The 12,887-nt window shown below is 40.0% G+C and overlaps 4 protein-coding genes across 4 annotated transcripts; 3 read left to right on the top strand and 1 right to left on the bottom strand.

The window, feature by feature from the left end:
• Window positions 1-2,022: 2,022 nt before the first annotated feature.
• On the top strand, window positions 2,023-3,137 carry CBG02234 (the record flags this gene model as incomplete). Its single annotated transcript, XM_045238130.1, has 3 exons — window positions 2,023-2,176; window positions 2,662-2,783; window positions 2,970-3,137. 3 exons carry the CDS (start codon window positions 2,023-2,025, stop codon window positions 3,135-3,137), a joined length of 444 nt encoding a protein of 147 aa, XP_045092058.1.
• A 216-nt stretch (window positions 3,138-3,353) lies between these two features.
• On the top strand, window positions 3,354-4,090 carry CBG02235 (the record flags this gene model as incomplete). The annotated part of the gene is made up of 5 exons (XM_002639740.2): window positions 3,354-3,490; window positions 3,539-3,587; window positions 3,636-3,804; window positions 3,850-3,940; window positions 3,982-4,090. The coding sequence occupies 5 exons, from the start codon at window positions 3,354-3,356 to the stop codon at window positions 4,088-4,090; spliced, it is 555 nt and encodes a 184-aa protein (XP_002639786.2).
• Window positions 4,091-7,101: 3,011 nt separating this feature from the next.
• On the bottom strand, window positions 7,102-10,251 carry CBG02237 (the record flags this gene model as incomplete). The annotated part of the gene is made up of 8 exons (XM_045238124.1): window positions 7,102-7,281; window positions 7,326-7,481; window positions 7,530-8,396; window positions 8,440-8,750; window positions 8,796-9,282; window positions 9,325-9,472; window positions 9,521-9,960; window positions 10,006-10,251. The coding sequence occupies 8 exons, from the start codon at window positions 10,249-10,251 to the stop codon at window positions 7,102-7,104; spliced, it is 2,835 nt and encodes a 944-aa protein (XP_045092057.1).
• Window positions 10,252-10,613: 362 nt separating this feature from the next.
• CBG02238 lies at window positions 10,614-11,498 on the top strand (the record flags this gene model as incomplete). The annotated part of the gene is made up of 3 exons (XM_002639742.1): window positions 10,614-10,721; window positions 10,769-11,079; window positions 11,126-11,498. The coding sequence occupies 3 exons, from the start codon at window positions 10,614-10,616 to the stop codon at window positions 11,496-11,498; spliced, it is 792 nt and encodes a 263-aa protein (XP_002639788.1).
• Window positions 11,499-12,887: the final 1,389 nt, after the last annotated feature.

Raw genomic sequence — 12,887 nt, 5'->3', positions numbered from 1 at the left:
ATTTTCTCGAAAACTACTGCGACAATGCACTTTTTGAAAACAGATTTGGAATCAGGAAAATGTCAGCATTCAGATGATATAGGTCACCACCCGTATCGCCACACCCGAGTTGGGGCCTTCCCTAGTCAGAGTGCGGTTGACAAAGAAGTTTCGCCTTACAGTTAGTTTAGATTTAGGAATGGGCCAGAGAAATCGTGTTTTTCTTCTAGTACGTGTTTCAGTTGACGCGAAAAATTCAGTTACGTTAAGACCTATTTTTTCCGATATCATTTTTGATACCATTTTCCTGTCTATTGCTAAGCGTCTAGAGTGTAATGATTAAAGCCGCGGCCAGCCGCGGCTGAGGCCGGCCGCGGCCAGCCGCCTTTTTGCACAGCCTTGGTAGTGAATTAAGACCAAAGAGTAGGTTGCGCTCGCTCGCAGATTAATATTTCCTATCGTTTGGGTTAACATATCTTCCTAGTTAACGACTATACAGTCTTCTTGTGAAAGAGTTTTGCACTGATTCTATTGATTTAATATCTGATATTTTGAAGGGACTACTGATTACCGTACCATATTCGAGTACAGGCCTTATAAAAACGTTGTATAAAAGAACCATTAATCGGGTGTTCTTACTATATTAAACTGCTGGAAAACTTGTGACAGGATAAATTTAGCCTTGTTAGTTTCTTGTCTCCAGTGCTCAGAAAAATCCATTTTTTCAGATACTAGAAATCCCAAGTCACGGGTTATTGTCTCTTTTTTAATAGATTGATCTTCAATGAAGTAGTTCATAGATTTTTTGCATTTACCTACTGTAAGAGCAACGGTTTTACTTGCGTTAATAATGCTGGGCGGAAAACAGTGAAAAACAAGAAAATAAATCCGGAAAATAAACATATTTTTAGGTTACGGTAGTTGTCGCTGTGGGACCTTCGGCCATGGCCACCGGTATTTCTCTACCATATCTTCAATTTTTTGTACCAGAATAATATCGCAAAAGATATTAAAAAGGTTCCCCTACTCGTCCACTTTGACCCAATTTTTTTTTGTCGAGAAACCACTTCTGTTAATGGTGTCATCTTCAGCTTTCAATTGCTCTACGTGGAACGTGGATTCGTCTATTTTCCAAAAAAAAAAAGAAACTTACCCAAACTCACCCGACACACAGTAACGGTCACTTTCCACGGAACACATCTTTCCACACTGGATATCGAAAAGTGTTCTTCAGTCCGTTGATTCTGAAGATGGATGTGTGCAGACTATTCAATAGATTCGGTCAGCTAGTTATCTGGAAATTCTTAAATTCAAACAAATTTCAGTGTACTTTTTGGTCGAGAAATCGTTAGGTGATGTCAAGAAGTTCGATCCGTTTGTTCTCCTTAAAATCATTGCTTTGTGGGGAGGAAGAGTGGGTCGCTAGTTATAAAAAATTAAATGTCGGTAGTTTTTGCAGATATGTCTTTTCATATTCATTGCTGCTCTCTATGCAGTTTCTCATGTTATCTTCATGCGGATTATACCACTAGAATGGAGGTTCATAATTTTTTAAAGGAGGCCAGACACCAAAAAAAAAGTTTTCCTGATATTTTGCATAGAGAACCCCCATGAGGGGTTGAACTCATGACAGGCAGCTCAGGGGTACAGCGCCGCTACCGGCTGAGCTACGGGGGCGCGAAGGCGCCTGACGACCGATGGTCTACAGAAGCGCGGCGCGATTTCGTCCCCCGAACTGTCCCCGAAACTTTTGCTGTCTCGCCTTTTTTTAAATAAACTTTCTTCAGTTAAAAACTTTTTAGTGTATGTGAAAATGTTCCGTTCTTTGTCTTCCGAATCGTTTTGTTCCTATATGTCTACTACAGTCTCGTTTTTCATTACTACAAGGCTCGAACTTTGAAACCCGTCATCAACCCAGGGGTTCGTTTTTTTTTTAAATAAAAAAACAAAAAAAATTTTTTTTCAGACTCCCAGCGACAAGTTTTGCATTAGCTGCAACAATTGGAAAGGACCATCAACATCGCATTGCAAGGCTTGTGATCAATGTATCTACCGTATGGATCATCACTGTCCACATATTGGTCAATGCGTTGGAGCACACAATCAAAGCCATTTCTTCTTGTTTCTCTTTTATCTTCTCATTGGAACTGGACTGTTTTTTTTGTTGGCCCCAACTTTTTGGCTTCAATGGATCGAAGTGAGTTATCAAAAAAATGAAAAAAAAACCTATTTTGTTACATACGGAAATCATTGTTTTCCAGACACGAAAAGAGATAATGGATATTCCAAAAGAAATGTGCTGGCGCCCATATTGTTTCAATAGATTGTATTTTCTGATCTATCGATCTTATGGAAGTATGTAAATATCATACTTGTAAAATTCCGGGCCTGAGGAAATTTTCAAGGCCCGGGCCCGGCCCGGAGACCCGGTATAAAAAACCTGTATTTTTGAGCCAAATTTTGAGCCCACTATTAAATTTTCTCCATTTTTTTGTTTTTTTGGATTGTTTGTCTGTTTGGTCAAAAAAAGATTTTAAAAACTCGAAAAAAATCACATAAGGGTCCCCCCTTACGTGTTTTTTGAACATTTGAAAAATTGTGAAATGACGGGCCCGCCGGCGCGGCTCGCCCGTTACAAGTATGGTAAATATGTTTTTATTCATATACAAAAATCCAATTTAGGAGAAGATACTCTTATAAAGTTCTGTTGTTTCTTGTTCGTGATGCTTCATTGGATAATGTGGGGTTTTGTTGGTGTCTACACTTGGATTATCTCATGTGGAATGACAATGGCAATGAGAATGGTCAGCACTCTAATCTACCGTATTCCCTCTGATAGAAGCTTACCCAAAAAGGCAACCTTGAGCTCAATTATCTTGATTACTGAAAATTGTCAACTAATAAAATACTGAGCTCAAAGTTAACGGTTTGGAAGAGCTTCTATAAGAAAAACTACGGTAGTCTGATTTCATTACATTTCTCAATTTTAGTTCCAAAAGTCGGATGTAGAATCTCGCAAACCATTCAACTGGATCACAGTTAAGAATCGCTGGAGGAAGTATATGAACTGTCAAGAACAACCGCTTTGGAAAATTTTCTTCATCCCAAAATCTCGTCGACTCGTTTCCTATCAAGACTACAAAGAGATGATTATGTGAATCTCTTAAGATTTTCAACTTGAACTTTCTTTGATTTTTTCCGCTTGTTTTATTTCTTCAAAAAATAAACTAAACTTGTTCTGAATTAATTTTGTCATCATTTTTTCTTTCCTTTGCAATTAGTTTCGGCGAAATATGAGTACTACTAAATCGATGAAAAGCGATTCAAATTCATGTTCGGAAAGTGGGAGGAAAACTGTGAGCCAGGCGGCTGAGATGATCTCTGAAGAACCACTTTCGTTTCGCACGGCGAACCCTGAAGCAGACCGATTTGGAATCTTCCCAGAATGTGCTTATTGTGGATGGAATATTTTTATTGGTATCTTCCTACTTTTCGCCACTATTTTCATGAAGTAAGAGACCTACATATTATGAGATGAGAGATAAAATGTATTTTTCAGGCCTGGTGAGATTCCTTCAGTTGTGACTCAATGTTTTGGAGTTCTCTTCGTAAGTTACCCATAAGGAAAAATGAAAAAAGTTTACTTTCATTTAAAGATTTTCGTTGGTCTACTCGCATTTGTGCTCATTTTCAAGTCGGTCCGTTCGATATTCATCGTTTTGACCGCTTTCTCAGCAATAACAATCATCCTGACTACGCTCACAATTATAGGATTCGTTTATACAATTGATGGATCTTTTCCGGTGCCTGAACTGATGCTCAAAAGTGTTATTTGACTAAACGAAGCCGTTAATTAATGTTCATTTCCAGATGTCTTCTTGGAAATTGTGTTAGGAGTTCTACTTCTTTTTCACATCGCCTTCAATCTGTTCTGCTTCTTTGTCTTTTTGAAACGATCTTGGTGGGAGTTTTCGGAAATTCTTAAAAAATAAATAATTTTAGCAAAAGCCAAGTAACCTTGGAGAATGAGCATCATCAGCGATCTTTCCGCACAATGACTCCGGAGAAACAAGAGAGAGGATCCGCGGAAATTATTGTGATGGATTACTGACTTGAATTTGAATAAATTAATTAACATGATTATGAACCAATATGAACATCTTTTTTAATTAGTTTTAATGTATATGAACAGAAAACTGCAAGGTTCTATCAAAAAGCGATTCATCGTTGTCGGACAGATGCCCTAATTTCGAATTCTGTGCGTTTTTTCGTTTCAGATTCTGTATTCCGGATTCCGAAAATCGAATTTTATTAGGTTGTTCGGAAAGTCCTTTCCACTTTTGATATGTTGTTTTCAAACTTCGTTTTCTTGAAGGGAATAAAAGCGAGAAAGATGTCGTTTTATCAGTATGCTGGTGAGGTCTATTAGTGTCTACACCCCAACGGAGATCATTCTCCTCTTTTCGTGCAGTGAGATATGCCCATCGTTTTCGCCTCTAATAATTTCCATTTTTGGACTACCATTTTATTTGTATTTCTATCTGACCTCAGATCAACTGAAATCAATCACCAATTTGTGGAGGTTAACAACGAAGATGCACCCTTTCGAACAAATTTCACAACCTGGATTCATTTTGAAAAACGAAAATTCTCGTTGGACGAAAATCCCCCTCCAAAAAAGCATACGGGCTCAGATTTGGACGCATTTAAAACCGGGATTGAAAGGGACCCGTCTCAAACTGCGCGGGATATATCAAGTACATCAGTGGCAAGCCTTTCGTCAAAAAGCCATAAATTGGGAACTCTCGGCAACGTAAAAAAAAAGTGGGAAGATATGGATCACACCTTTTCGCTCAAAGCAACTTTGTTTCATGTGTGGGCACCTGTTTGAATCTTCTCATCCTGCGTTGCACACATGAATGTTGAAGTTCAATTATTACTAGTGGTGATAAATGGGTAATGTATGATTACTATAAACACAATCCAAGTGGGTTGACAAAGGCACTCAACCGCCAGACGTCCCGAAACGTGAAATTAACGTTAAAAATGGGATGTTTTCGGCATGGATGTCTACCAAGGAGTGGAGTATTGGGAGCTGCCAGATAAAGGTGTCACTTTTATGACCGATACCTATTTTTGTCAGGTGACATAACTCAGACTCCATGTGAATCTCCATTGGAGAGAAACACAAAGGTTTATTTTCAAAATCGAAATTCGCAACCTCGTGCGGGAAGGAGAACGGAGACCGATCTCACTGGATACGGCTAAACAGTTCTGTCTTATCTACAGTATAGTCCAAACCTTGTACTGTCTGACTACCCCCTATCCAGCCATTTCTACCGACATCTTGATTGAAAAAAATTCACTTCAAAGCATGATGTCAGAAATGGGTTGACCTGATTTTCAATGCGCTGTGACCGGAGTTCTGGAAGGAAGGCATCCACAATTTGGTGGGACGTTGGCAGATAGTCACTGATAACAATGGTCATTATTTTCAATTTATCTGACATCGTTTTGACCTTTTTTATATCGAATGAATCTGACGCTAAAAAGGACTTTCCGAACAACCTAATATATTAGGTTGGCGGGAAAGTCTTTGTCACTTTTTCAATAGTTTATTTCTCAAAGAAAAAATAACCGAATAATTAATTATATTGTCCATCATTATCAACAACATGTCTCCAACGTTCCCTCAATTTATGGATTCCATTGCGGTAGAATCCAGCCGGGCGTGAGGCAAAGTATTGTTTGAGTGCCGCTTCGACCGCTCCACGGGAATTGAAGCTTCTTCCTTCGAAGGCACGTGTCATATCGCCAAATAACCAATAGTCGGAAGGAGCAAGATCAGGAGAATACGGGGGGTGAGGGAGAACATTCCATCCATATCCCATCAGCTCCTGCTTCACTTGTTTCGAAACATGTGGGCGAGCGTTATCATGTTGATAGTACACTTTCTTGTCTTTCAGGGCCGAACGGTCGACTGCTTTCTTGAGGTTTCGTAGTTGAGTAGTGTAGAGGTCTCCAGTTATTGTTTTGCCCTCGGGCAGAAGTTCCCAGTAGATGGGGCCGTCCACTCCCCACCACACAGAGAGCATAACTTTTTTCGGATGAAGGTCGGGTTTGGGGACATCCTGTGGGCTCTCTCCTTCTCCAACCCACTGGGATTTCCTGTGGTGATTATCGTAGAAGACCCACTTCTCATCTCCGGTTATTAGCCGGTCCAGCCATCGATCGCCCGCGTGGAGAGTGAGAAGAGTAATCGAATCGTCGACTCGGCGGTCAAGGTTGGCTTGAGTCAGGTGATGAGGTATGAATCGACCAAAAAGTTTTCTCATTCCAAGAGACTTCAAACCTTCAAGGACTGTGCTATGGTGAACTCCGAATGTGACAGCTAGTTCACGGCTAGATTGAAATGGATCCGATTGCAATGCGTGCTTCAGCTTGTCCAAATCCAACTCACGGGGTCACCCAGAGCGATCCTTTTCATCGAGCGAGAAGTCATCTTTTTCGAAACGATGGAACCAATTGCGAATAGTATTGTAGTGAGGGGCATGTGTGTTGTACACATTCTTCAAGAAAGTTTCCGAATCCTTCATCGTGGTGTGAGATAGGAAGAGGTAAATCAAAACATGTCTGATGTGAATAGCAGTGGGAACAAACATATCGTTTCAATTACAGATGAGGAGCAGGGAAGGAGATGGGGACTTGTTTATATGGAAGGTTCTTATCACCTTGTTATTCACTAGAGTCGATATCATACACAGCCTCCATATACGAGAACAGTGATTAAACAAACAGAGTGACAAAGACTTTCCCGCCAACCTAATAATATAACCTAAACATATAAAGCAGAGATGTCGGGAATGACTTATTTGAGAAACGAAATCAGGAATCTGGACAAATAAAATTTTTACAGAATCCAGAATCCGGAATGAAACTAATTTTCTCGTATCCCGAATCCGGAAGACACCTATCTTGAAATTTTAATTAATTTCTGGGTTTATGAGGTGTTGAACATAAACTAGAATTCGTTTATTCAAAAAAGTAAATGCATTAAAAAAGAAGGAAACAGTAAAAAAATACAAACACAATGGTACATAGTAAGCGAACAATAAATATAATCTATAAGATGTTGAGAGCATCGGAAATCGTTTTTACATCTACGATGAGTGGAAGCTTCTCATGTTCAGGTGACACTTCTATCCACATGAGAAGATCTAATCGTTTGAATCCGACCAACTTTCTCTCGGCTTCCGCCTTTTTCGCACGAAGTTCTTCGACTTGATGTGAATTGAACAGGTTCTGAAAAAAAAAAAATGATGTTTTGAGACAATACGACTATTCACCTTGCATTGCTGAACATTGAACCCAAACAAACGATTTAGCAGGTCTGTAGCCACGCGGCATTTTATACTAGCCGCTGAAGTATCGGATACGGTTATCTGTAACAACCAATCCACACCATCCGATCTCAACTCATGAACTTGATGACATATCGTGGGCTGAAAAAAAAACCATTGATTTCAAAATCACAATGAACAGGCTCTCACCATTACAACAATTATTTTCGACATCATCCAAAACTTTCGGTTTACCAGTGCATCTGAAAGCGGAACAATTTGTAAATCAGACATCCGTTGGTACAATTGATTTGTGTTTATGGTAGAGGAGTCAGAGCTAGCCAGTCGTTTCGCAAACGGTGCTTTGTAAATCTGCACATTTGCAGATTGCTTATTTTTGATCTCCTCGTTCTTTTGACTGACTGCAATGCTCAGTCGTTCTTCTGGTTCCTTTTTCACTCTTTGATCATCTTTCATTATCATGGGATGACGTATATTCGGCGGTGGTGTGATTTGCTGAAGTGGTTCGGTTGCAAAGTTCCAGCTGTTTTGGGAGGTAGTATTGGGTAGATAGTGGTAACTACTGCTGGGTTGGAAACCAACAAGTTCTTGAGTTTGAGTCAGCAACGGATGGAACGAAGGAACTTTTGGGGACGGAGGCATGAGATTACTGTAATTCCTCATTTCCTGTCGATTATTGATTGGATAGTCACCATCCCTAATCTCCTCCTCTTGCATCCGTTTTCGACCTCTCAGTCCCCATTTCTCTAATTCCATCCGCCCTTCCTTTTCAATTGTGCACTCCACTGAAATTAAAACGCTAATTTTGCAAAACCAATTTAGTTTTTTTAACGAACTTATCGAGTCTTCAACATCATCTTCCACATCAGAATAACCGCTTTTCTCCACGTCGTCATCTTCGACTTGGTGAAAAACGATTGGCGGTTGTGGAATGACCGAAATGATATCATTCATTTCTTCATCACTCTCTTCTTCTTCAACAAAAGCTGGGACTGTTTCGTCAACGATCTCGAATGGCTTTGGGCATTTTGTTGGAATAGGTTTCGAAATCGTACCCTGAAAGACGTTTTCTAAAAGATCATCGTGAAATTGCTCAAACCTTAATAATTGGAAAATGTTCTGTAATGTTCGCTTTGTCTAAATAGCTCTCTTTCTTTCTGAAGACGTCAACACCTTTCCGTGGTCCATGAAGTGTACGAAGAAACATAGGTTTCCGATCAACTTTGGGATCGTCGATATGACGTTGAGCCTGGAAAGATGAAAAGATATCTGCATTGCCACTTCTGCATACCTCTCTCATAAAACACCTCGGAATTTCCACCACCGAGTCATCTTTTTTTGGAATAGCTGGCGCATCTTCTTCTTCTGATCCCTTCCGTTCATCCCAGACCCATTTTGAAATCTCTTTTCCTGGAAAAATATATTTTTCAGGCTAGCATGTAATAAAAACTTTACTTTTATCATCTGGCATGCTGGGACTACCTAGAGTAGGTCTGCACAAGTTCAATTGCTCCTGCATTGAATTTGACGAAGCTCTGAGAAGTTGTCCAGGAAGCTGTTTCTTTGGTGCTTCCTGCTTTTTCTCAATTCTCAGTAACTGACGGGGATTCGAAATTTTCGGTGACAGCGTTTTGTTGAAATAATCAAACGCCCACTCATCGATAGTTCTATTGGATTCGAGTTTTTTAGTGTCCTTTTTCTTTGGGGGATCCGGCTTTTTAACGGGAAAACCGATAGGTTCCTTTATGCTTAACACCGATAATCTTTTCATCGGAGGAGGATTCCGTTGTGGATACTCAACATCGATAGGATCAATATATGCTCGAACTGGTGGTTCTGGGGTAGGAGAGCGTGGTTGCTCTTCAATTGAAAAGTTCCGATTTTCTGCTGGTTCCGGACTTTGAGGATGATTGATAAGAACAGCAGCACGAGGCGGTGGATTCTGTAAATCATATATGTCCTTTTAAAATTCCAGTTCGCTTACCGTAACCTCTCCAGTCTTTCTATTTGTTTTCACTAAAAATGGTGACATTGTTGACTGATTCAAAGAGTTATTATTCTTTCTGTTGTCGAATGAATCTTGTTTCTTACGACTATCTGACACTGCAGATGCTACTTTTTCCAATGAATCCCTGAAATTAAATAGTAAAATCAGAAATCTTAATCAACATGTTTCATACTTTCTTCGCTTTTTCTCCGAATCCAGATCAATGTTCAGCGCTTCTGATAGCTGTGTCACCTTATCAATTTTCAACGAATCTACCCTTCCACCTAACAGATCACAATTCGATTTTTCGAGTAGAAGAATGCCACGTCGACACTTCACACTGCCTGTCAGCAGAATTTTCACTCCAGGCACAAGTAAGGATTCGTCGAAAACGTCTTCTAGTTCCACAGCTTCCAATTTGTTCTGGCCATCTGTTATCTCTAGTTTCAGCATTCCACGCTTCTTAGGAATCACTCGCATGTTGTTATTTTTATCGCATGTGTGATCCTTCTCAAGATTTCTGTCGTCATGCAATTCCGCTCCTCCATGAAACCAAGATAAATCATCGTTGTGTCGAGTGCACTCTGACAGTTGTTCGAACAGAGAAACGGAGATATTCACGTAAGTAACAACCTGGAATTAAAGCAAAAGTCCGAGAAACTTTTAAAAAAGACTCACCTGAAACACCATCTTTTTAACTAGTATAACTTTCGCAGCATGATCTGGAATTTTCATTACAGGAACCAACGAATCGGACAGATTTGAATATAGAAATTGCAGCATTACTTGGTCGCAAATCGCATCGGAACTCTGAATTTCAGAATTCACTGTTCTTTTCAAAAATTCTATACAGGTTTTCAACCACGCAGCCTTCAATTGCATATGCTTCTTTGCAAAAATATCAGAAAGCTTTTTTTCTTCCATTTTATCTGAAAAAATCAAGAGTTTAAAAACTTTTTAGAAGATAGTTGATTAAAAAAGGAGAAAAAAAGAGCTCATCGTAAGAATCCCGTAAAATCCCTTTTCAAATCGCCCGCGGCAAGTTAGATGTGCACGACACCAATACTACTGTAGCTCGATCTGCAAGCTCGAAAACTTTTTTTTTCTCCTCCCTATTCTCCCCTAAAATCTGTTTCCTATTCTGGTTTTTTTCTTTGTTTTCGGATTTTTTTTAGTTCCCTCACCAGTTCCATTGTTATATTTATATATCGTATCATGTTGAGAATCTTGTGTTTCCATTCGTAACCGTTCAACATTTTCCTTTTCAGCTTATTACGCGCAAAGTCATGTCGGACGCCGCCAACGTTGAAGTCGTCAAAGACGCGCTTGAAGACCTCACAATTGGTAAGAAGAGATCGTCGAGCAACGACGAAGAGAAATCGCCACGCAAGCCGGTAAGCTTTGAATGACATCTTTCGATTATCTCACACTTTCCTTACAGCGCATTCCAACTGCCGAACGCATCCGTCTTTGGGAGGAGGAGCAGAAAACGAAGCGTGTGCTCTCCACTGGACTTCAAGGAAAAGTCAAGTGGTACTCGGTTCTTCGTCGTTACGGATTCATTTCTCGCAACGACGGAGAGAAGGACGTCTTCGTTCACCAAACCGCCATTGCCAAATCGCTTACTGAGAAGTTCTACCTTCGCACACTTGGAGACGAAGAGGAGGTTCTCTTTGATTTGGTCGATGGAAAGAATGGACCGGAAGCCGCTAACGTCACCGGACCAGACGGCGGAAACGTTGTAGGTTCGAGGTTAGTTCGATATTGGAATATGCCAGTCTTCTATAACTGTTTTCAGATACCGCCACAAGCTGCTCTCTCGCTTCCGCAAGAACCGCAAGCCAAGACGGTCGGTCGACGGCGAGGAGTCAGGCAATACCGATGCCAAGACCAAGGAAGCAAAGCCCAACACCGAGGAAGAAAAAGAGAAGAAGAAACCAAGAAAGCAACGCAAGAACAGAACTCGCAAGCCAAAAGCTCACAAAGGAGCAGGCGATGTTGCTGATTCTTCGGCTCTCACCGAATCTTCAAACTCGGCTGCTGGCTCTCCGGATTCGAAGTCATGCGCAAAAATCATCGATGAAGAAGCCGCTCTCTCCAAACTTGACCGTTGCGGTTCCGCTCTTGGAGATGCCGAACTCGGAGCTCAGGCGATCGATGCTCAGATCTAAGATAATTTCGTCACGTTTTTTGAAACTGGTGTCTCTGTACGTATGTACATAGTACATATAGTATATTCCCTTTTAATGCATGTTCTCTTGTAAATCCCCACTCTGTTTCAATCACATTGTCCCAGTTTGTAAAGAAATATAGCCCCATAATAAAGCCGTTTTGCGGTATGCATTTTTTTTTCTCGAACTTCCATGATATGCCGCATGGTGAATAGTGCAATTTCTGATGACAAATACTTGTTCAACAAAACAGTTTATCTGCTGTTGTATGCTTTTAAGCTCCTCAGGGAAGTCGCTTCACGTCTAATTAAAAGTTAACCAAATATAAACTAGCTAATTCTATGTTCTAACGCAACCGCTTTAGATCAGCAAGCCGGCTAGCTAGATTCGCATATCGCCTAGGTAGATTCGCATGTCGTCTAGTTAGATTAGGATGCTTCCTCATTAGATTTGCTTGTTTTTTAAAAGTTTATTGATTTTTGAAAAAATTTTTGATTAATAAAAAGGTTTATTGAACAAAAACAAGCAAAATACAACAAATGAGGGGACTAAGAAAAAGATTTAAGAATGACAAATGAGGAATTATCAAATTATCCTGTTAAATTTGTAGAAATCTTCGCTTCCGCCTATATGTCGAATTTTGAGGTCGTCATGTCTTTGCTGGCAGTTTTTTGAATTATAGAGATCCTTCCAAATATCGCTATGACAAGTCGATATCTTCGCTCCAGACAGCTCCGAATCCCAAACATTCGTCGAATTTTTCTGATCGTAGACGTTGAATAGGTTCGCTCATTTGCGCATTAGAAAAAAACAAATATATTTAAACATCTAGATTCGCAAATATCGACTGTCCGTACCGGATCTAACTAGATCCATATTATATGTGATTATTTTATAATTTTGCTACTACAATCTATTTAGATATGGCATTCCTAGTTAGATGTGCAAATCACCTAATTAGCCGTGGTTTTTCTAATGAGAGCTAATTGAGACGATTTCCCTGAGTCCGGAATTGACAGAGTTGTCTCGACGTTTTTGTTAGCTCTCAGTCATTGCGCAATGCTTTCGTACTAGTCTCGATTATCTCGATTTTGAATTTCCGCGCGTTTAGTTTGATGTGTATGGGAAGTGGGATTACTGTAGAGGCGGGAGTTTGAGACTCCACCGAGGAAATCAGGGCGGAGTCTCAACTTCTTCGTTCGTTTGTCGAGACCCCGCAAATTCCGGGGAAAAAAAACCGGGGGAAAGTAGATCNNTTATCTGATTACTGTGAGAAATATCAAAACTTGGTCAACGGACAAATTATTTTCCATAATACCAAATATTTTTTCAGTTGACAGATATTTGTTATCTTTCACAGGAATGGATATGATTGAGCTCAATGTTGGT

The sequence above is a fragment of the Caenorhabditis briggsae genome, assembly GCF_000004555.2.
Source record: "Caenorhabditis briggsae complete genome, chrI, whole genome shotgun sequence".
Classification (NCBI taxonomy): Eukaryota; Metazoa; Nematoda; class Chromadorea; order Rhabditida; family Rhabditidae; genus Caenorhabditis; species Caenorhabditis briggsae.
This window is presented reverse-complemented; position numbering and strand designations above follow the sequence as displayed.